Here is a 24484-nt window from a genome sequence, read left to right on the forward strand (position 1 = left end):
TTTTTTTCCTTTTCATAATTACTATTATTTGTCATCTAATGTCATAAAAGCTCTCCATGAGTTTGGCCTTCACGACTGCAGGGCGTGTTCAGAATAGTTATGTGATGATAGTTAAGCGGCATTTGAAGCCGGAGATGGCTGATTGCACTGAGGTAGAAACCTCTTTCTCAGGAGAAAGTGTCATCATTTCGTGTGAAATTATGGCTAATTACACTTTGAGCTTGAAATAGCATTTAAAGAGGAAATATTGGTTTATACGTGTCCAAAGTCACCCATGAAATGACTGGCAGAAGGTCAGTTGACTGTAATATCTACGTATTGCCTCTAAAAGCAGAAGATAAGGAGGCTGGCCCCAACACAAAAAGCCTTATTCTGCATCAGCTCCTGTGAAATAATTCAATTCCAGTTTACCTGCCTGGGTTTGCTCTGATTTTTCCACTCAACGTGCATAGAAATTAGTTTAATGGACACTGATTGACCAAACTATGAGAACTTTCTGTGACTTTTACAGTGAGTATTGTTGATGCAGCACAGAAATAACCCAGTGTTAAATCAGAAAGTAGATTAGAAACAGAACCTTAAACCTAACTGGTATAATCATTCAAACACAGCGTCTAGATAAAACTTAAAGGGGTTTTATTGCATATCTCAGATTAACACGAAAATGTTTCCTTGAACTTTTTGTTTCACTACAAATGGAACTGAAACTTTAGTTTGCCGAAACTTCTGTAAGTTCAGAAGAAATAAAGATTTTTTTTCTTCTGTCAGATAGGTGAATCCCCTCTTAGTTACACATGGATATTTGTGATGATTCTCATTGATTTTGACTGGAGCGTGAGCTCCGGTGATGACAGCAGCTGCGATGTGAACTGGAAGTCCCTCCCCGGAAAAAGCATGGAGGAGATTTCGGAACAAGGCATCGGTGCTTGCAAGCAGCTGATGATCGGTTTCTAACTGCTGTGGATTGGGTTTATTTCTGCCTTCCTGGACTGAAAAAAAAAAAGCCGCTCGGAGGAATGGAGGGACGGCAGAATGACGCTCAACAGGCCGATCACACGAGGTGAGACTGTTGATCAGAGAGGGAAAGCGGATGTTTTAACAGCGAGATCTGCTACAGACACGCCATAATGATGTGGATGAAGCTGCTCAAAGCTTTTCCTTATATTTACACTTTTTCCCTAACAGTGTGTACCACTACGAAGCCAAAGTCTCAGTTCACAATCAGTTACATTTTGGTAGATGCTGCACAGATACGTGTTTTCCTCCTCCTCCTCCTCCTCCCCCTCAAACTCTGCACACTTTGAAAACTTGGGCGTGTTTCTGTTGCCTTATGGTTTCTGATAAAGAAGACTTTCGCGATGCATCACACAGCTGCCTCTGTTCCCCTTTATGCGAGTAAACCAGTGAGGTTTGTGAACCGGAGAGGAAGCAGAGAGCTGCTTCTTCCTCGTTGATCTCTGACTGGAGATTCTTTGGCTTCGCGGCTTCTAAAAGTTTTCATGCTTAAGATGCCACTACAGTTTGTGCTGTTCAGATGATAAAACATAAGCTAAATATAAATATAAGCTGTATCGTATCACCGAGGCTTTGTTTTTTCTTGAATCGGTGTCATCTACTGACAGACCACCATGGGGCGCCACAGATATGAAGGAAGCCAGACCCCTGACTGCTGGCCGATGCTTGGGAATCACTGCCATGTCAGTTCAAACTCACAAAACACTTTAAAATGAAGTTCAGCAGGTGACAATTCATTGGATTTATATGGCACAGTTTAATGAACCCATGATGGAATGCCTTTTATTCTCTGCTGTGGCCCCGGATGCACATTGACCCATTTTTTTTTTAATGTCCGCACCTCTGAATTAATTTCCTGTAGACACAACAATAACATTCACATTGTTTAGTGACACATAAGGTGAAACGACGTGAAAACGACGTCCTCACAAGAATATAACTGTAAATGTGTGTATATGGGAAGGGTTGGTTGGTTAAGGCAGGGTGGGGGGTCTGGTGTATGACACAAAGATCCTCTTGTGTGTAACTATGGCAGCTCAAACACAAAGTGGAGTGAACAGCCCTTATCTTCATGCCTGTGTCATGTCTCCATTTAAAATACAGAACAGCTGTTGTTTCTGACTTACCAATAATTCTGTGTAGTAAACATAACCCAGGCATTAAACCACCTAAGCATAAGATTAGTTGTCTTGTATGAAGGTGATGTCTGTGGGGGTGGGGGTGGGGTGGGTAGAGTGCCTTTACTTTAAGTATATTTAGATTGGAAACATTCGCATCTGGTATTGAAAAAAAAAATCAAAACATTATCAAAGCCAGTCGGTAAAGATGCCCTTGTGGGTGAAAAAAGAGGGTCAGATGTGACATCTCTCCTCCAGACAGAAACAATGGAGTGTCTGTATGGCTGCAGTCCACGTTCAGTGACTGGCCATAACATTATGACCACCTGCTTCATATTCAGTAGGTTCTCATCATGTCCCCAGAGGAGCTCTGACCGGTCAGGGTGTGGACAGAGAAGGTCTGAGGGAGTCCTGGAGTGTCTTGTGCCGGAGCGTTTGCAACAGATCCTTTGGGGTTCTGGGATGGGGTCTTTGTGGATTGTGGTTGCTTCCCTCAGATCCCTTCAGAGTGGTAGTTCTGAGTATGACCGAACACCTCAGACTCTTTGTTGTGTTCTTTAAACCCCTCCTAAGCAGTTTTTGCATGGATGGGGGAGGCTGCTTCTGGAAGTATCAAAGTAACATCCATGTGAACACCGGTCACTGTTGCGGTTGAATTTGATGTCATGTAGATTTGGTTGATTGCATGAGACATGCTTGCCCTAAAGTAAAGCCCTACAGCCTTTTTCTTGAAACCTGAATCTCAACGAAATTCAGTCACTAACATCTTCACAGCTTTAATGACCTTTTTGCAACTTTCTGTGGTTCATTTAAGACAATTCAGAAACGTTCTTTTTCTCTGTCATCAGGCCAAAGTGACACTTAAAAAACTTCTTTTGAACTCTTATTTTTCTAGACCTGCCACCTTATATGCTGCCAAAGAAATCAAATCCAACAATCCAACATGTATCTGTATAGCTGATGATGGTTTAGAGTTAACGGCAGGTTCAGTCTGGTTGTGGTGACCTGAAGACTTGAAAGTAGGATTTAGAATAAAGGGTTTAGACTTGTAATTAAGTATTTTTACACTGTTATGCTTATGTAAACTGAATGACTCATCTGACTTAATTAATATGACTAAATTAGCTCTTACTTAGTAACAAACCCAGGCCATCCTTATGTCTGATTGTGCTCTGGAACGTATTTTCCCTCTCCTTTATGGCCTCTGCTTCGCTTTGTTTCTGTAGCTGAATGACAGAGGTTTGCGGAGGCTTTTGATGTGAGCAGTGAGAGCATAGTAACAGTGTTGGAGGTGGAGGTGGAGGGGTGCGCTTTAAAACCTGCTAATCCTGCTGTCCTCAATCTCTCTCTGCGTCGGAGGAGGCGGCAGGACGGACGCACGCAGCTCCCCTGCGACCAAAACTTCGTCGGCACATAAAGCAACAAAAACCCAGCTCAAGGTCGTACATTTTTCTACTTTTTCACGCCCGCCGGAGAGCAAAAGGGCCACCGTTCAGCCTTGCGAAGACGCTTCTCTCAGTCGGAGTTAATCTTATTTCCTCAGAGGATTTTAAATAGCCGCCACTCGCGCCGCGATGAGCGCTGCGGAAAACTCAGACACCGACTCCAACAAGCTGGAGTCCGTGATACAGGTGAGGCTCACCTCATCTCACCTCGTTTATTTCGTGATGTGCTGACTGGCAGCGTGCTGTGACAAATAAAGGTGCTCATTTACAGCATGCATGCTTGTGCTTGAGGACAGTTTTGTGTTTCCATTAAGCAGCAACTTCGACCTGTGGTAAACACATCATCATCATCATACTTCAGTTCATTATTAGCTGCTGGGACCTTCTGCATATTGAGCTATGTTTCATATTTTTTTGGTAGCTGTTGTCAATGTTGTCCATATTTCTCAGTCTTAATGTTTTATGTGTCAGAGGCTGGAGGAGAGTGTTCTGTCTGAGGAGAAGAGGCTGACGGTCAGGGGCCCTTCACCCGATGCCCCCCCTACATGTCTGCCAGCGCGAGTAAGAGAGATTGTCACGAAGAACCTCAACGAAAGCAGTGAGTGTCCTGTCCTGAACTACGTTCATTTAACATTTTGTCCCTCTCCTTTGCCGAGCCGCTGTTTTTTTGTTTTCTGTGAGCAGCAGGCGCCATGTCATCGGTCATGTCCATCCAGGAGGAGAACCGAGTGCTGCAGGAGGAGCTGGCGAGGCTGGAGGACCTGCTGGCACACAGCAGGGCCGACCGAGATGAGCTGGCCATCAAGTACGGTGCAATCAGTGAGAGGGTAAGGAAAATAACTAATTTGACTCTAATGGTGAAACATAAATAGTATAGTGAGAGTTGGCTTTAGGCTGGAGAAAACAGAGAGAGAGAGAGATTAGGAATGAAGTCATCATGATCTATTTAAATGTAGTTTATCTAAAAGTCTCTCCAGGTGTTCTGGCTGAACAGACATCGAGGGCATTGCTGTGGCACACTCTCTTTTTTTCATTTTGGGGTTTTCTTGGTCTCTCTTTGTCTGAGATTTGCAAGTCTCCCAGGTGATGGGGGCTGGAATGAACTGAAGTGGAATGTTGCCATGGCGGCTGTCGCCCCGGGTGACTGTAAACAGGGGCTTCAGTGGAGAGGAGGGACGGGGTGGTGGGTGGGTGGCTGCCGCGACTCGTTTCGGGTCGAACATTACCAAAACAACCATGTAGGCTGGGATTCAAAAGCAAAAGACAACTCTGCTGAAATGATCTTTTCCATCAGTTAAATTTCTATTAAAAAAAACCCCTAGAGGCTGATCAATGGCTGCTCCTTGTGCTTGTGATGTCCCACATTCAACAACCTTTAGAAAGGATTATAAGCAGAGTGACACTGGCCTTCAGTCTTTTCTGAAGAACTTAATTCATTAGATAATGTTGAAGGAGACAGCTGATCTCCACACTGGGACACAGCAGCTCTGCTTGAGAGTGACTGAAACCAAATGCACGTACAATTTCAGTTTAGGAATGATGGGGACTCACAAGCAGCAAAAAGATGAGACTGAAAACTGTCGTTTGAAATCTCCTTGTCCATGGGGATTGTGGCTCATTCTTATCTAAGTATTACCTTCCTGCATTTTATGCTTTTGTCAGAGATTTAACTGGAATTGGTGGGAACAAATTGGGGAATTGACTCTTACCAGTCACACACTGCAGTTTGGAGGCAGTCTCTCAACCTCCTTTGATCTTCAAGGATCCGACCTAACTTTTGAAATTCACAGGCACAACAGTCATCAGGTGGTTTTGTTTTGCTTTTCCACAGCAGTAAAACAAGTTCAATATGTTTCTAAAGTGACAAATCACCACAGTATCTGGTAAAAACATTCTCCTATTATAAACTTGAAAACATAAATTTGCAGGTAATAGGCGCTGTGGTAAACACGATCTTGGTCTAGACATGTAAAATATAATGAAAAATAAACAGTTTCAGTGAGCTGCATACAGATATTGGGCTGCACTCTTTGCATGGAAGAACTATGCAGATCTGTGACCATCTGCAAAATGTCCCTGTGTAAGATTAAATTTTACCCCCTGCTTCTCGTCCTTTGATCAAACCTCAGCTGGAGCAGACGCTACGTTTCGAAACAGGCGAAGGCGACCGTGATTCACCAGAGTCCCGCAGCCAGGCTCAGCAGAATGTGGACTTGCGCAGGCGGCTGGATGAGGAACAAGCTGCTTACAAGCGTAAACTCACCGCCTACCAGGAGGGGCAGCAGAGGCAGGCGCAACTTGTCCAGAAGCTGCAGGCCAAGGTATGACTGATTTATTGTGTCTATAACATTGTCATAACGTTGTCAGTGAGGCATGTTGGTGCGTAACAGTTTTCCGGCGGCTGCTTCAGGTGCTTCAGTATAAAAAGAGATGTGGGGATCTGGAGCAGATGCTGCAGGAGAAGTCCTCGGAGTTGGAGAAACGCAGTGTGGGTTTATCATCCCTTTGATTCAATTTCATCATGATAAGGCCGGTTTCTCCACACCGTTATTTCTCCAAACATCACTTTAATATGAAATCTTTTCTTTTAGAACAACAATGAAACATCAAACGGTCGGCATCAAGATGAAGCGAATAGCAACCTGGAGGATGCTTTAATCCGTTTGGAAGAAGAACAGCAGAGGTGACACATATTTACACCTCAAACTCTACAGATATCTACACGCATTGATGTGTAGACTCATTGCAAGAGACACAAATTTTGGGACTGATATAGCTCGCTGGTTTTGATTTGTTGTCTGGTTGCGGCCCAAGTTGTTCAGATCAGCCACATTTACTGGGCTTTAGTTGTGTTTAGAGAGCATCCTTTTCTACGTTGCCTGTTATGTGTAGATTCCAAATGAGCTAGATGCCTACTGGAAGGATCTTTTCGACATCTTTAAGTGGCTTAATAAAATACTTGATAAAAACATGAATTTCTCTGATAGAATGTCAGGTACAAGGACTGGACTGACAGTTTGTGAAAAAACAGTCAATGTCCAAAGAAAAACTTTGAAATGATGGAGAAATGTGTCCAGTAGCTAAACCAGGGCGATAATCTTTTTCAATTGACTAAATTCTCTTGCTGGTGCCCACATTGCAATGCAGCTTGAAACCACCTGTTGTTCAGATATTTGCAGGATTTGATCACGTCTTTGAAATAAATGCGAGCAACTTTCAATTTACACGAAATGTTCTGTTATCGTCTTCCAGCAGAACTCTACTTTAAACATGTTGCTATTTCTGGTCTGTTGTGTTTTCAGGAGCAGCAGTTTGTCTGCAGTGAACGCAATGCTGAGAGAGCAGTTGGAGCAGGCGAGTTTGGCCAACGAAGCTCTCAGCCAAGACATCCGCAGGCTCACTGCTGATTGGACAAAAGCCAGAGAGGAGCTGGAACAAAAGGAGTCGGACTGGAGGAGAGAAGAGGAGGTGGGAGGAGGATGCTTGTCAGACAGTGAGGCACTTTAAACAAGAAAATGGGAATTTCTGACAGCTGACTGGCTATTTTGTCTCTGGCCTCCTGACCAGTCTTTCCACAGCTACTTCAGCAGCGAGCACAGCCGACTGCTGACGCTGTGGCGACAAGTGGTCGGGTTCAGGAGGCACAACTGTGAGATGAAGAGCGCCACTGAAAGGTAAACCTCCCAAACGACATGGTGGTTACAACATGCTTGTTCTCACTTCGCCCTTTGTTACCGTCTGTGTCTCTCCAATCTCAGGGATTTGTCAGACATGCGTAATGAGCTGGCTCGGCTGTCCCACGCCACACAGGTGTCCTGCTCCGGCCTTTCTGCCACACTACACAGCCGGGAAGGGGGAGCGGCTCTGGCTCTGGAGCAGGAGAAAGCTCTGAGGGTTCAGCTTGAGCAGCAGCTGAGAGATCGAGTGGGAGAGATGATGAACCATCAAGCCAGAACAGACGAAGAGAGGAGTGAGCTCAGTGTCAGGTCAGTGTTATTTATCGCTGGAAGAGTTGTTACTGATACAGCTGGAAAACAGCTTCAAACTCGATTTGACTTGATCGTTCAGCTACTGAGCTCCATCACAGATTTTATGTCAGAAAATCTTTGCTGTCAATTCATCACCAAGGAAGACAAAGACTTTTTGGATTATGTCTGGTCCCCTGACAAAAAGGGGAAAACGTGTACGTGAAAAGTTGAAGATAAGGAGTGAAGCACAGCCCCCAGAGTGACTTGAAAAACATGAAATTAGACACTAATATCTGTTTCTAAGGGATGATAGCAGCATCCATATTTTATTTTTGTGAAAAGAAACTGTAGACTTATTTTTTGGGTAACCCTGACAATCACTGATTCACACCTCTAAAATACGCCTTACTTCATCTCCAAAGCAATGATCATCAACACCTTCTGGAATTGCAGCATTTAGACCGTCTATTAAAACATGATTTATGGCGTAAAGTAGCTGTCAGAATGCAAAAATAAGGGGCGAAGTCATCATCCCAATGCTTTGTCTTTGTCAACTGTCAGGCTGTCGGACGTGGTGCGAGAATGCGAGAGACTGAAGGGTCAGATTGAGGAGAGAGACGGAGAAATTTCCACGCTGACAAGGAAGCTTGAGGTGAGAGTCCAATCAAGAATTCTACGGTGGTTTCTTCGTGGTCAGTTTCATTAATCTTTTTCACGACGTGATTCTGCCTCATTTTGCTCGTTTTCCTTCAGGAGCAGAGCGGCAGTGAAGAAACTGACATGCAGCTGATGCGAGCTCACACTGAAACACTGCTGGACACTCTGCGGGACATTGCTCAGGTAGATAACACACTTTGATACGAGTGGAGTTCTGCATTAGAGACTGCTTCATGTTTATTTGGTTTCACAGGCAGTTCTGTCAGATGGGGAGTCGTCATCAGAAGCGGATCAGGACAACTCTGTGGCTCCGCTGTTGGCACTGATTCGTGACTCCTCTTCTCGTCGCTCCTCCTCTCCTCGAAGGCCATCATCCCCTCCCCGAGCCTCCTCGGTGTCTCCTCTCCCTGATGCGGCGCTGTCGGCTCTCTGCTCTGCAGTCACAAGCAAGACTCTCCAGCTGCAGGTGACACGTTGGTTTGTAAACCCCCAGCTGGAAACGATCACCCAAAAACACAGCGTTCCTGATGGTCACTGTGTTTGTGACAGGCTTTATACATGCAGTTTATTTTTAGTACACTCCGGTACACTGGTATATAAGAAAAACATCAAAAGCTTACATTCGACCAGCTTCTTCCCATTATGTTGACACATAGATGCTACCATTTGCCTTGAGTCAGGATCCCAAACAGGAAGATTCAAGGTTTTGATGAGTTGTGAAATTATCAATGATCTCGGTGAGTGTACGTGTGTTATCGATCCTGAGTTCAGAAAACCCACAGCAAATCAAAGCTTTAATCATGTTTTGATAGAATAGATAGAATAGAAAAATACTTTATTCATCCATAAAAATCATCCTTCTGCAAAAAAACCAACCTAAAAAACATCTACATTTCAGAGAAATCACAGAAAGCCCAGTTTTAGCATGACATTTGTGTCTGTTAAGATTGTAAACAGAAAATATTAAATGAATTAATTCAAACTCATCTGTAAGAATAACAGATGACAGGTTTATCCCACAGATTTAAAGTTTTCCACTGTATGCTTCTAAAAGCATCATCATCATTCCCTCCAATCATTATGTTTTCAGGACGTTCGGGGTCGCCTGCTCTCTGCCCAGTCATCTGTGCAACACTTACGAAAGCAGCTGTCAGAGTCCGAATTGGCTAAAAGAGACTCGGAACAGCGAAACCAAGCACTGCAGCGGGAGAAGGACGCTGCTCAGAGAGAGCGGGAGGCCGCACAGAGAGAGAAGGATCGTCTGAAGCAGGAGAGAGACACGCTGGCCAGGTTTACCAGCATCACTTCTCACAATCTGCTCCTAATCACCTTAACCTGCATGGTCTTTAACCATGATATACTCCCCACATGCAGTGAGAAGATGAACTTGGAGAAGACTGTTCAGGCAGCGCAGAGCAGCCAGCAGATGCTACAGATGGACTACGAGAAGCTTCAGCTGGCCGTGGCGTCCGCGCAGCGAGAGCAAGATCACGAGAGGGAGGAGAAGGAGGTCGCCATTCAGGAGAGAGATCGGGCGAGGGCAGAGACTCAGAGGATGTAAGCAGCTAATTGATAGTGATTAAATGAAGGGGATGTGTACTCTAATCCACAAAGTTTAGTGCAGTCAGCACACCCTGCACATGCCCACAGGAAGCCATGTAAAAGATTTGGATAGACTCCCTGCCACTGCTGCCTCTCATTATGATGTCAGCTGTTTTAATGTTAGATCCTGTCATATCCTCATTTACTCATGAGCATATCTGAGACTTTTTCAATAACACCGAAGATGCCCTGAAAACCTTAACGTCTTGCTGATTTTTTTTTTTTTTGTGCTAGATTCAAATTTATATGTATTTCCAGAATCAATGGGAACTCTTACACAGCGCGTTCATTAAGAAATTCACTAAGCTGTCTTTCAGTAGACTCTTAAATAATGCTTTCTGGACTCTTCTCCCTGCTCATAGTAATTAGCATTTACAAAATCACACTCACAAAGTCCTGCCTGATATAGACTACGTGAAATTTGTTACCGTGATACAGACAGAAGCAGTGGGATCAGAGCGAGAATCGAGCCTCAGCTCAGCGTGGAGAGTTGTCCGCAGTGAAGGAGACTCACCAGCAGGGGGAGGTTGAGAGGCAGCTGCTGGAGCGGGAGAGGGCCCAACTGTCTGAAGCGCTTGCTCGGGTGAGAATTGAGAATTGTTCTCTTTTAACCATTTAACCATTTTCAAATGAACATTTTGTGTGTTATTTGCTTCCCAAGTCTTAACCCTGATTGTCCCTGCAGGCTGAGAACAGCAACACAGAGCTGTCTCTGCAGCTCAGCAAGCTGCAGTCTGAGGATGCAGCTCTCAGAGACTCTCTGGTAAAGATGGGCAGCATGAATGAAGCCCTGGCCCACGACAAAGCAGACCTAAACACCTATATCCTCCAGGTCAGGAGATGTCAGAGTGTCTCTAAAAAGTGCACACAGGACACACACTGAACTTGATACGGTCTGATTGCTTTTTGTTGGCTGTGATGTTTTCACTTGTTCCTCTGGTTGAGTCCCACTGCATCCTCAGTCTCTCTTCACAGCTGTTAGTGTTTTATATGTTTTCTTAGTCTAAAACTGCATGGATAATGGGGCAAACGTCTTGATATTTAACCCATTGAGGGAGATTTACAGACAAAGTTTGAAAGCATGTTTAAAGTTTAAAAAATTATAACATCCAAATCCATATTAAAACCTCCTGAAACCTAGTTAAAAGCATTGCTTCTTTGAAAGCAAGATGTTTCCAGTGTCTCGTGTAAACTCTTGTTTCACTCTGACCTTTGTTTCTAAGCTTGAGGAGGAGAAGGCCCTCCTGCAGATTCAGAAACGTGACGCAGAGCAGGAGAAGCTCACCATCAGGGATGAGCTGGTCCGGTTGGAGCAGGACCGGCTTCAGCTGGAGTCTGCCCGCATCACGCTGCATCAGTCGGTGCAGGATGCCGAGCTAAGCCGGGTGGGGATGGATGCAGAGCTGCAGAGTCTCAAGGCGGAGAGACTTAAGCTGCAGGAGAAAGTCACTCAGGTGCATACCTGATTGTATTATATCATCCTTTAGAGTCCATCTGAGCACATTTTAATGTTCAAGTCTCGGTCATTCTTTTTGTTTTAAGCTTTTTGTCTTTTTTTTTTTTAAAAGAGAGCATAAATGTTAAGGGCTTGAATCAGATTTTTAAAAACTAATTTTGTTTTTCTGCTGACAGCTTTGTGGCGAGGTGACCTCTCTTGGTTCAGAGTTAAGTCTCACACGGGGAGAAGGCCAGAGGAGCGAGGTGGCCTTGGAGGAGGCCGGCCGCGGTCGGGCAGAACTGGCCCGAGACAAAGCAGCTCTGCTGGTCCAGCTGACGGCATCTGAGAGAGAAAACGCTGTACTGTCTGAGGAACTGGCTGCTTTCCGGTGTGTTTGGTGTTCAGTTTAATACTTTAATACTTACTAACCCATTTTCAGGAACTAAATGAGGGTTTGCTGTCATCATGTCTGAAGGAGCATCCTGGTCACTTTTGCATTAAAATTGAAACAGGAATTGAGTAACATTTACACGTCACATTTTCTGTACACCATCTGTATCTGTTACACAACTACAGAGCACTTCTCATGCTAATATGGATTGCCATAACAATATTACACAACTCTGGCCTCATGCATCATATTTTTCTTAAAGAAAAATATCTCAATCTCACTTTAAAGGCAAATGTTGCAGTCGTTCTGTGGACTTTCCGTCAGTGTTGATGGCATGAAGTCGTGAAAACCAGGAACGTGAAAGTGACAAAAACCTGGTTGGGTATCTCATGTCTGAAAATACTTTAGTGTATGTGTGTGTACCTTGTGACCTGCAGGTCAGAGCGGGAGTCCTTGGAAACGAGTCTGTTCGACGTGCAGCAGCAGCTTGTGCAGTTGGAGTCTCGCAGAGAGCAGCTAGAGACAGAGACCCAAAACCTGCGAGTCCGATGTGAAACTGCTGCCGGTGAGCCATGAGGAGAAAGCATGCAGAAGAAAACAGCTAAAACAGAAGATCTCGTTATTTTTGGTGTAATGGAAGATAGAGTAAGTTGGAACTGTGAGAGAATAAAAAAGTCATTTTCCCTCTCTTTTGCTCCTGGATGGGATTTCCAGCTGAGCTGAGACGTGTGCGCTCAGATGGCGACAGTGCGTTGGCCCAGGTTGAGAAAGAGAAACAAGCCCTGACTCAGACTCTAAACACCACCCAGCTGGAAGCCCAGCAGGCTTTACGCAAGGCCATCTCTGACCATCAGGAGGAGGTGGAGAGACTGGTGTCGGAGAAGGTTAGAGGCCTTAGAGTTACTTAAATACATGCTATTAAAACATCTCTTTCTGCTTTTGAAGTACCTTTTGTTAAAGCTGTTGGCTGTTTTATTCGTGTGTTTGCTCTTTGTCTGCTCTGTTGCTCAGGAAGTGGTGCGGCACAGCTTGCAGATGGAACATGAGGCCGCTCTGAGGAAGCTCAGGCAGGAGATGGAGGATCAGCTCCACAGAGCAAGAAGAGAAAGAGAGGAGCTACAGGATGAAATGAGGACTCTGCAGCATGATAGAGATCAGTGTCTGCTGCAGGCAGAGACTGAGAAACAGCAGGTCTGATTTGCATCCATGTTTAGGAACATATGCAGAATCATATCCAGATCTTGTAATAAACAAAGCTGGTCTGACAGGATGGAACGAGTGTCTTTGTCAGAATTTGTTATTGTGATTACACCCATGCATTTCAGACTTGCTGTCTACAGTGAGGGTGGTATACTTGAAGTGTAAAGTAGAATTTCCTCTCTCCGTAGGCTCTTTCTCTGAAGGAGGCAGAGAAGACCGTTTTATCTGACAGGGTTTCCAGTCTGCAGGCTGAGCTGTTAGCTGCAGCTCTGGAGGCTGAGCAGATGACCAGAGAAGCAGCTCTTTACAAAGATCAGGAGCAGGTGACGAGAGGCAACATGGAAATTTTGACATCCTAACGAAATTTGACTTCTTCTTTTGTTTTTGTTTTGAAAGTACAAGGAACGTGAAGTAAGCCGACTCCCTGTTTTGTCTTTTCAGATCAGGTTTGGAGCTCTCACCAGCGAGCTGCTGGAGCTTCGCTCTCAGCTGGAAGATGCAGCCTCTGCTCACGAGCGGGATCTTCAGAGTCTACGAGAAACTTGCACCGATCTTCGTTTACGTGCTGATGTTGCTCTCAAAGAGGTAGACGATCCAATGCAAAAATGATGCAGACAAAATGGTCTAATTTAGTCAGAGACTAGCTACCTGCAACATTTATAAATTCTTGTTTCTGTCGCACTACCTGGGTTTGCCTCTAGTTAAACAGTGTCCCCTTGAAAATGGGCCTTGTTTTCTGCATAGAAATGACCTAAAACATTCTTAGACTTTTCACACAAAAAGTAAATGAAAATAACTAATTAAATTAGATGACTTTTTGAAGCAACAAATGCAACTAAGTTTCAGGTAGCAGCTGATCAGCCCTGAACATCTGCTTTGGGTTTGAGCCCATATATTTGTACAGAGCAGCCTCAACCCTGGGATATCGAGGATTTTTCTCACATGAACGTCTCACCTCAGGTTCTTTAATAACCTTTCTGTATCTTTAAAATCTTCATGCCATGATACATTTTAGCAATAAGCTCAGACTCAAGCACATAGATAAATCCTCTTTTTTTTTTTTATTAAAAAGGACAAACACTGTACCAGATGATAACACCTGATGCCTATTTCCCACTCAGAACCACTAAGATTTTTTTATGCTTTTGCCACCACAGATGTTGAATAGTTTTACTCAATAAATAAATGACTGCTAACTGCTAACTGCTATATCACTGGGTTATCTTTATTTACTTTTTGAGCATGCTTTTCTAAAAATTATTTTAGATAATTTCTTTCACAGAAGGTATAGACAATTCAAAAGGGTTGCAAACTCTCCAGTTCCCCTCATGAGGAACATTCAACATGGGATATACTTTCAGGAACAGCAATGCCAATAATCACTCGTGATGATGTTTTTGATCGATGTCTTTTGCTTTGTGGAACTACGTCATTTTGAAACAAACTTGACTTGTTCCCTCCAGCTGGACGAGTGCAGAGCTTCCCTCTCTGCCGCTGAGGAGAGTCGAGATCAGTATAGGCGGGATTTGCTGGAGACCGAACGTCGTCTGAACCAAATTCAGGACTCCTCAGAGAACCACAGGAGAGAGGGGGTGGAGGTGCGTCGCAGTCTCTGTGATGTCACCAAGGAGAGAGACGCTCTTAACCAATCCAATGTTCAGCTGAGAGAAACTCTGCGTAGCGTTGAAACTGAGAGAATCAGGTAAACACTAGAATAGGAAATTATCCACAGGAAGACGAACGCCGGTATGACGGCAGTAGAATGTTTTCTTTGTAACCGTGTGTGTGTGTGTGTGTGTGTGGTTTAAAGTGTGAAACGACAGTGTGAAGAGAAGGAGCAGAGGCTGGCTGTGCTGGAGGAGAATTTGTCATCCACTCAGAGGGAGGTGACAGAGCTTCGTAGCTGTCTGAGAGAAGTTGAGAGGTCGCGACTTGAAGCTCGACGAGAACTGCAGGAGCTCCGCAGACAGGTCAGACACGTCGTCCCCTAAGTTTCACACCACATGTAAAACAGGAGCTCTGAGGCTTCATGACTTTGCTTTGAAGGTTCACATTCAGTCAGTTGGATATACTGTAAATCACAATGGCTGTGTCAGGATTTTCTCAGATGAGTGATGCTGCTGTGGTTTTGCCTTTTGGTCCCAGCTGAAGGTTCTGGATGGGGAGAAAGAGCAGAAGGGGAGGGAGGTGGCAGAACTTCAGACTCGTCTATCGCTGGAGGAGCAAAGAGAAGAAGAGAAAGGGAAAGAGATTTTCACCCTCAAACAGAAGCTCACTGAAGCTGAAACAGTCAGGGACTCCATCAAGAAAGAGGTGAGTGAAGCAGAGCAGCGGCTTTTCATTGCTTATTGTTACTTCATTGTATCACAGTTCTTCATCTCCTCCAAAGCTCTCTATGACTCAGAAGCGTCTGGTGGAGTCTGAGACGGGCTGGCGCAGCAGTGAGAGAGAAATGGCGGCTCAGCTGCAGGAGGCACGCGGTTGCGAAAAGAAGCTCCAGGATGAAGCAAAGAACCTGTCGCTACGAGCTCAGGCCGCCCAGGACTTAGCTGCTCAGTCCAGCCTGCAGCTGAGCGAGGCACAGGGCCGGCTGGCCGCCACCGAGGCGGAGCTGACCCGAGCTGAGGCCGGAAGGAGGGACCTGGAGTTTCGTCTGAGCAGCCTCCAGTCGGCCCTGACGCGGACGCTTGGCATAGGAGCGAGCGGCAGAGGAGGCAGGGGGAGGAGCCCAGGAGGGAGTTCCACATCCCCTGGCAGTGTGTCACGCCACCACAGCATCTCACCTCTGCGCTCCTCCCTGTCGCCTCCTAAAGGTGAGGATAAAAACGCAGTTTTACTTTTTCTCTGTAATTTGAATAATGTTTCTTTGTTTATGTTTGTAATGTTCACTTGTTCTCCTTTCTTTGATACCTTGGTGTTTCTCAGGTATGCTCAGCAGGCTTTGTTTGTGTTAGCTGACTTAACAAAACTTAAAATCCAATCAGATAATTGTTATCACAATGGTAGTTGTAAATTTTTTGTGGGCCTGGGCTCTACACATGCTTCCCTGTTCATCTTGCCTTTTCAATGCCTTTGGGTTATTTCTAAAGTGACACAACAGGTCTTAAACTTTAGATTCATCACATTTGCAACATACACATATTTACATGCCAAACTGAATGCATGTAGGTACATTTAAGTTGCACTTCTATATCTTTATTCTTCATACTCTGTCTTGTGAATAGGTTTTTAGCACTTTATGAGTTGGCCAAAAGTTCTAACTGTACTGAAGCATATATAACCTCAAATTCAAAGATGTTGGGACGCTTTGCAAATAAAAACAGAGATTGTGCAGGGATTTTCACAGCTCACAACCCAGTACTTTATAATCTTACATTAGAACTTAGAAAACTGTTGAAATTGAGACATTTTTCTGTTTCATGAAAAATATGAGCTCATATTAAATTTGGCAAAACATCTAAAAAAAAAAAATGGAGCCGGGGCAAAGAAAGGCTGGAAAAGTAGGTCTATCGTCTCTGTTGTATTAGACTTTGCTCTCCTACTTTTGATGTTTCAGCATACTGTTAAAAAGGTAAATGAATAAATGCATAAATAAAACTGTCCCTGCACAAAGTGATGGCACCTCTTTTTCTCTATTTCTTTTTTTGCAGAATTTCGAGGAAGCACCCCAGACAACATTCTGGGCTCAGGGGCTGTGTCTCCGGAGAGAGGTGACACACCGTTACCCATCGTTCAGTCAGAACTCGACCCCGACACACTGCGAAGTGGTCTCAGAGACTTCCTCCAGGAGCTGCGTGACGCTCAAAGAGAGAGGGTAAAAATAATAAAGAAATGAAAATACAGAACATAGAGAGTCATGATAATTTGAGGAAATTGATTTTTTGTGGCTGAAGTCTTTTGTTGAACTGATTTTGCAGGATGATGCTCGATGCCAGCTGGGGGCTCTGCAGCGGGAGCTGGAGGAGCTGAAGGGGGAACAAGACTCTGCTCAGAGTCGCCTCACTCAGATGCAAAGCACCTTACAGGAGTACCAAGAAGGTCTAAAAAAATTCCAGACAAATAAGGGGAGACCTCATTGTAAAAAGTGAATCCTCCTGTCAGTTGGTGATGTTACTGTGTGTGTTTTTAGGGAAGCGTGGGCTGGATGAGCGTCTGAGCACCACTCAGATTCTGCTGCAGCAGCAGGAGGAGGCGGTGAGGAGGGGAGACAGAGAGAGGAGAGCTCTTCTCGACAGGGTGAAGGATTTAGAGCGATCTCTGCAGGCTTCAGAGACAGACAAGAAGCACACACAGGTACATGCACGCCTGTGTAACGTGTGCACGCGCCTAAACTCCATGTATTTGTATTATTAGTCGCTCAGCAGTGACCACTGACCTGCTACCTCACCATATGGCAGCACTCAAAAGTGGAGCCATATCCAAAGGTGTAAGCTGTCAGGGAAAGTAATAACAACAGATGCTGCACACGCAGCGTTACTGTTCTTGCAGTGTTGGGTGTCAGCTCTCCATATGTCTGTTTATAATGCCAGCATGTCTTCAGTGATGCACCCTCTGGACCACAGGAAGAGCAGACACAAAATGAATCCAAGGCTCAAATTGTGGCTACACATTTTTATTTACTCTTTGTTTCTGGGACTATTTTGTAATTGTCCAACAAAGCGGGAGCCTGTATTCAGCTCCGTGTTTTTGTCTTTTCATGACTCTGTAATCTGTTAAACTCTTGTCTCAATTACAATAATTATTCAGCTAAAAGCCCACAGTTAACATCACTGCTGCTCTCTTACTCTATCACCTTAGGACCAGTTAAACAAGCAGCGTGCTGCTGAGATGCGTCTGGAGGCGGAGAGAAGGCGCCTGCGGGAGGCGCTAGAGGCAGCTGAAGCTCGGGCCACAAGGGTGGAGCTGGGTAGGCGCAGCCTGGAGGGGGAGCTGCAGAGACTCAAACTCAGTCTGGGAGACCGAGAGTCTGAGAGTCAGGCCTCCCATGAGCGCCATGACTCTCTGCTCAAACAGGTATGGCGTGCTGATATGAGTCATATATATGTGACTCTTGATCAGTGACTTGATCAACTGCAAAAAAGTTGGCATGCTGTGCAAAATGTATTTAAAAACAGAATGCAATGATTTGCAAATCTTATAAACCAATATTTTATTTTTCAATTGACCGTAGAAACCATTTGATATTTCATGGGAAAGAAAGACTTTGAATATTCCATCATCTACAGTCCATAATATCATCGACATCTCTGTGCACAAGGGACACAGCTGAAAATCCATGTTGGATACCCATGATCTCCGAGCCCTCAGGCAGCACTGCATTAAGAACAGACGTGATTCCTTCATGGAAATCCCTGCATAGGCTCAGAAACACTTCTTGAAATCCAGAAATGCTGGCGTCTCCTCTGCGACAAAAGTTCAATTCTTTTTGGAAATCCCAGACGCAGCGTCTTGACTAAAGAGGTGAAGGACCATCCAGGTTGTTATTAGTTTTAGAGCCTGCATGATGGTATGCAAATGCATTAGTGCCGATGGAACCGGCAACTTCCACGTCAGTGCTGAAAGGTATGAGCAGGTTTTAGAATCGCATGTGCTGAATATAAGACTTCATGATATAAGACAATGCTAAACCATATGCTGCATCTATCAAAACGTCATTGTTTCGGTGGTGGACCGGCCTGCCTGAAGTCCAAACCTTTCACCCACTGAAAACATTTTGTACATCACGAAACACAACATTCAACACAGAAGACCGGGGGCTGTTGAGCAGCTAGAATACTATATCAGACAAAAAATAGGACAGCATTCTTCTGTCAGGGGTCCAGCAGCTGGTCCCCTCTGTTCTCAGACGTTTGGAGACTGTTGGTAAGATAAGAGGGGATGCTACACAGTGGTAAACGTGGCCCTGTTCCAGCTTTTTTTGAGACATGTTGCTGCCATCAAATTCAAGACGAGTTTATATTTTTCATGAACTTGAAAAACACTTCATGTGGGTTTTTTTTCTCTTATTTTCTATTTTAGAAATGGATTTTTTGTTTGTGATAATTGCAAATGATTGTTTTCTGTTTTTATTACTTTTTACGCAGCGTCCCAACTTTTTTTGGAATTGGGTTTGCATATTTGCTGACCTGGAACTGGTCATTCTATTCAGCAGCTGAAAGAAAGTACTGGATATTTTCAAATTTTGATACCTTAGAACCAAAGTGTAAAGCTGTGACACATGCCGTCTGATGACTGAATGAAAGATTGCTTTTTTTGTCTTTGGGTGGCTGGTTGGTTTGCTGGCTGTGTCAAACGCTGACTGGTTATCTAAACTGCAGGTGGCGGAGGGAGAAGCTCGTGTGTCTCTGCTTCAGAGAGAGGTGGAGAGGCTGAGCCAGGCTCTGCTTAGAGCTCAGGAAGGTGAATCTGCACTCAAAGAGAAGACGACGTCTCTCAGCCAGAACCTTCAGGAGGCGGCGGCTGCTCACAGCGGCACACAGAGTCGTCTGGTTGCTCTGCAGAAGACGCTGAGTTTGGTTGAACAGGACAAGAGGCTTCTGCAGGTGAGTCCGAGGAAAATGAAGGCTGTGTGTTTGAGAGAAGTGAACGGGTGATGTGATGGTTATTCTTACCATTTAGGAACGAGCGGATGAAACTCGAGCATCTTTAGGTGAAGCAAAGAGAAGCATGGCCACCCTCTGTGAGCGTACGGAGAGCCTGCAGAGTGAGCTGAACCAGAGTGAGCTGCGGCGAGAAGAGCTGGAGTCCGAGCTCAACAACGCTCAGGAGGTCAGAGACGTTAGACCCTTTTGCTTAACAGAGAACAGGGAAATCAAGAAACAGAGAAAGATAGATGAAGGTCAGTTGTTGGAAGTCTGTAGTCTCTTGTTTGATTCTCTCCACACTGATAGGCTCTGCGTCAGCGCTCAGCGAGTCTTTTGGAGGCTCAGCGCAGTGCCCAGTTAGCTCAGACAGAGCGGACCACCGTGGAGGAGCGCCTGCGCGGCCTGCAACGAGCGGTCGCCATGCTAGAGACGGAGAAAAAAGATGCCGAGAGACAGGCTCTGAGGCTGGAGAAGGACAAGAACGCACTGAGAAACACACTGGACAAGGTGAGCGCTGGATCCAATAAATGTGTAAACTTTTTTATTTTTTGTAAAATCAGAAATTAATTCCTCATCTTTTCAGGTTGAACGTCAGAAACTGAAGACTGAGGAAAGCAGCATGCGGCTGTCTGCGGAGAAAGGCCGCCTGGACCGCTCCCTGAACACAGCTGAGCAGGAGCTGCAGGAGGCGCAGCAGCAGATACTGATGCAGCAGGTGAGGAAGGATGAGCGGCAGTACTCTCAGTTTCCTCAAATACAAACCAGCAACGGGTCATTTTAACTGCTGCTGAATCCAGATGATAACTTGCAGCAGAATTACTTTTCTCAAATCCTCTGAAGGTCAGAGTGAGCAGCCTGTTAGGAAGACAAACACTTAAAGCTTGTTTTTTTCTCACTGTTTGCTTAACTTCACACATGAAGTTTTGTTTTGGGTTTTATAGGCTTGTGAGGTATTTGAAGTACAAACCTCACAGTTACCTGTTTAAAAGCTGCGAGAAACTCAACCAAATGGACTTTACACACAAATGTGCATCACAAATTAGCATCAAGGATTTTTTTTAAAGCGGTGTATTTGTATTTTCACATCAGTCTTATGCTCTAATGGAAAAAAAACGGGGTTTTAATGTCACTGTCTTCTTTTTTTAACATCTGCAACAGAAATGCCATAAGTGAGCAAATGGATAAAGCTGCTGTGGGTTACAGAGGAATTGTGAAACACTGATTGAAGCTGTTTATGTTCGGCTGGTGTTGCGTTTCAAACCGCTTCTCTTCATTTAGACAAACTTTTGCCAGGCTGCAGAAACAAAAGCGTTAGTTTCCACTGACTTGAACAGTTGCCACGGGGTCTTTGGAAAACCAATACAGTCGAAACTGAGTTTTTGCAAATTTCTTTATCTCTCAAATATGTCATTAGAAGAGAAGTAAATATGGTCTATAGTGATGAAATTATTTCAGACAAAGCCTGAATTTGAAGTTGAGAAAACTTCCTTTAACCTGGAGTACATTTGGGATTCCTGTTTAGGCCATCAACCATTTGACAAGGGGCAAATGTCCAGAATAATAAAGTCCAAATAGTTCATTTTACACAGAAAATGCATATTTCAGGTGTACATCTGTGAGTACTTTCACAGGGGGCATAATAAGTTAAAATCTAATGTTTGCTTTGTGGGATGTAATGCAGCTATCACCTCCATTTAATCTTTTATTCTTTAATCTATATTTGGTTTACAGATGTGAATTTGTATATATTTATTAGTCTGTGGTGTTATTTGACTAACATTTTATCTCATGTGGACTGTCCACTTTTCCTCATCTTCAACTGGTCCCGAGTTGTTTCTGTTGTGCTGGCTACAGTTTGACCGAATCACCATCATTTCGGAATGGCCTCCAGCTAGTTTTTATCCCTTTCCTCACTTTTACATTCTGGTATCTTCCATCTGTCTGTGTTTGTGTTTCATGAGTAGACTCAGCTGGCTGAGTTGGAGCAGTCACACAGTCTGTGTGAGAGTTTGGTTCGGCAGCGTGACGAGATCCAGCAGGAGGCGGAGAGACTGAGGACCAGCTTTAGGGACATGGAGCGAACGCTGAGCACCAGAGAGCGCGCTCACCGACACAGAGTGAAAGGGCTCGAAGAGCAGGTGAGCACATCTGGTTGATCTTTCTCTGGTTTACCTCACCTCTCAGTCCCCGGTACAGCGGGTTAAATGAAAAACCCTTTTCATTTCACCACAATGGAACATTTTGCTGAGAAATCTTGGGTCCTGGCTTCTGTGTGGATGTTGCTTTGACACGTATTGCTCACCGTCATGGAAAAAGCACTGCCTGATGGCTGCGGCTTCTTCCAGCAACACAATGCACCCTGATACAGTAAAACTGCTCACGACCAGTATGAGTAACACAACAAAAAGCCCAAAGTGTTGAAACAGCCCCGAAGTCCCCAAATCCTAATCCTAGGCCCACACAGCAACACAAAGGATCCGTTGACAACTTTCTGGTTCCCGACACCACAGGACAACCTGTGAGGTTCCACGTTCATTCCCCTGATGGGTCAGAGCTGTTTTGGAGGGAGGAAGGGGAGCCAGATGGTTTTATTATTGTGGCTGATCAGTGAATGTTTTCAGACAAACAAAAAAATCATGATCTGGATTCAGTTAAAGTTACACTCACTTAATCAAAAGTTTTGACTTTTATCTTTTATTAAAAATTCCTGAGATCACTTTTGTTATGAATCAGTTCTATAGAGATAAAAGTGAAATTAACTGATTAAAGAAGCATTTCTCTCCAAAAAGCTGTTTTTGCTTTACAAACTTTGCAATAAAATCCTAGATCATTTCCAGGATTAAAAGTTTTTGCAAGATTTTGGTTTTTCTGGAAGCCACACAAAGCAGGATGGACTATGGTTCAGTGCACAGAGTTGACAGCATAATGGATGGTGAGCACACTGTAAGATCACAGCCGTCCTTGGTGTCTGTCAGCCATAAAGATCACAGCCATATGCCAAATTACACGGCTGTGAGGAGCCTCAGCTTTACATACTCTGGTTTTTACTTAAAAAGACCCCTTGTCGTCTTCTAAACATAATTAGTGTGTTTAAGCTATTTTACTCGTGTAGTTCTGAGCTTTTTTATTTCTGCCTCTGCTGCTCGCATAAAAAGTTTAAGCGTACACTGCATGAGTGGTGGTGACAAAAGAGATTGTTCTGTTTTCACTGGTTCATTTGATCTTTTCAAATTATTGAAGAGAATAAAAGCATTTTTGGTCCAAATTGAAAGCTTCAAGCATCGTATTCTGGTACATATTCTACTGTTCTAAAAACCCACAACATCATCATCGTTAATCGTATAGAAGCCCTTCACTGTATGCTCAGTGGTGTTTCTTCTTGTTTAAGGGACATAACCATGTAGGAGAATAAAGTACAGAAGTTTGTATTTATTTAAGAAAAAACGGTGATACAGTCTGAAAGCAGCTCCTCGCTCCGGACTGGCCCCTGTGTTTTCCACAGCATCCTGGATTACAGATTTGAATCATGTGATCAGTGTTACAGGTTAGAAGTTTAAAATCTTTGTCAACCATTGTCATTATTGTAGGTGTCCACTCTGAAGGAGCAACTGCAGCAGGAGATGAAACGCCGGCAGCCCTCTCTTCCATCATCCTTATTGTCGGCAGGGAAGTGAGGCGCGGCTCAGAAGCGGAAGCGGCGCCTGATTCAGGGAAACTCCTCTCACCATCAATGTCTCATAGAAACTCTAACCCACTGAAAATGTATTCATACTCTAACCGTGCTTTTTAAAATGTTTTCTTGTGACTGTCAAATTAACACTATTGTAATTTTAAAGGTGCTTTATTGACTTTTGAAACTGTAAAGGAGGATGAATTGCAGCACAAACACAAGCAAGTGATGCGATTTAGGAGCTGTTCTGAAACACCAGCAGTCTGCTGATTACTGGCAGCAATCTGTACTTTATCCAGGCTCAACATTTTTCTAAAAACCTTTTTTTGTCTGGACTTAGTCTGTATGTGATGCAGGAATCGAAATTTTGCAGTTTGGCTTTGATTCCTTCACATTCATATTACAACCGTTGTCAAAAATGAAGAAATCGCCACTCTTGGAGGATGTTTTATTAAGCTGTTTAATTGACATAATACTCAAGGATATGGGAAAGCTGAACATTTTGGTTTTGTAAAGCATACATCAAAATGATAAAATAAAATTTGAATGAATACCAGTTCTTTCTTCTGATCAAATGTAGAGGAAAATGATGGAATGGAAAGTATGGAAAACAAATCCCACCTATGACTTTGTTGCAGCTTCTCTGGTTTTTATGTCAGATTGAAACTTGATTAGGTTCCATCTTCCTTGTACAGCAGTTGACAAAAATTTCCATGTACCATTCTTTTCAGTTTCTACTATGAATTACTGTTCAGGCTGAGATCCAGACTATCACTGAGTTTGAACACTCTGCTCTGTGGCAAGATGCAATATCACCCTGAAAAGTGGCCTCAGGATCATCAAACCTCCTTTCAATTGATGGAATTAGAAAAGAGTTGGTTAGTCCACCTGCGTATTTACTGTAGAGGTAATGACTGCCATCTCCCCCGGTCCTTTACGCTCTTTTTAACTGCAGATTTGTTTGCATAGGTGTTTATTTCAGAAACACAAATTACGAGGTGGTTCCATAATGTTTCCCTGTGACTGATCTAAATAAAAATAAATCCTATTGATTACAACTGTTCAGGTTTTGTTAATTTTTTAAATAAAGACTGAATGAACATCCTCCATATATATACATACATACATATATAAGTATATGTGTATTTTCTTTGATTTTTTATGGGTTGTAACAGTTGTGGACAGAAACAGAGGAAGGGTCTTCACTGTGTGTGAGTTCTAGAAAACAAACATGACTGTGACTCAGTTTATTCTCTCTTGACAGATTTTATTGATTATTAGATGTACAGACAGTGTTTTATAACTGAAACAGAGCACTGGCAGACGACTGCTGCAGTATGATGATGAACATACAGTGTGTGTGTTGTTTTTTATTAGTTGTGTATACTATTTCTTCA

At 43.9% G+C, this 24484-nt stretch overlaps 1 protein-coding gene across 2 annotated transcripts; it reads left to right on the forward strand.

Annotated features, from left to right (window-relative positions):
- Window positions 1-847: 847 nt before the first annotated feature.
- On the forward strand, window positions 848-23579 carry LOC140303413 (uncharacterized). 2 transcript variants are annotated; one of them, XM_072382171.1, is made up of 37 exons: window positions 848-1060; window positions 4049-4175; window positions 4262-4404; window positions 5707-5898; window positions 5988-6065; window positions 6169-6260; window positions 6880-7045; window positions 7145-7251; window positions 7336-7563; window positions 8107-8197; window positions 8299-8385; window positions 8456-8668; window positions 9293-9492; window positions 9577-9759; window positions 10243-10387; window positions 10490-10636; window positions 11028-11258; window positions 11437-11630; window positions 12071-12198; window positions 12348-12517; window positions 12645-12824; window positions 13022-13156; window positions 13275-13418; window positions 14297-14535; window positions 14644-14803; window positions 14979-15146; window positions 15223-15646; window positions 16484-16647; window positions 16751-16871; window positions 16963-17126; window positions 17631-17846; window positions 19151-19375; window positions 19452-19601; window positions 19724-19924; window positions 20001-20132; window positions 21382-21555; window positions 23005-23579. In XM_072382171.1, the coding sequence occupies exons 3-37, from the start codon at window positions 4270-4272 to the stop codon at window positions 23089-23091; spliced, it is 5871 nt and encodes a 1956-aa protein (XP_072238272.1). In that variant the 5' UTR covers window positions 848-1060; window positions 4049-4175; window positions 4262-4269; the 3' UTR covers window positions 23092-23579. The 2 variants fall into 2 exon arrangements, with proteins under 2 accessions (XP_072238272.1, XP_072238271.1); XM_072382170.1 differs by lacking the exon at window positions 848-1060 and adding an exon at window positions 2975-3763.
- Window positions 23580-24484: the final 905 nt, after the last annotated feature.

The sequence above is a fragment of the Leuresthes tenuis genome, unplaced genomic scaffold (assembly GCF_036924035.1).
Source record: "Leuresthes tenuis unplaced genomic scaffold, fLeuTen1.0.hap1 SCAF_3, whole genome shotgun sequence".
NCBI lineage: Eukaryota > Metazoa > Chordata > Actinopteri > Atheriniformes > Atherinopsidae > Leuresthes > Leuresthes tenuis.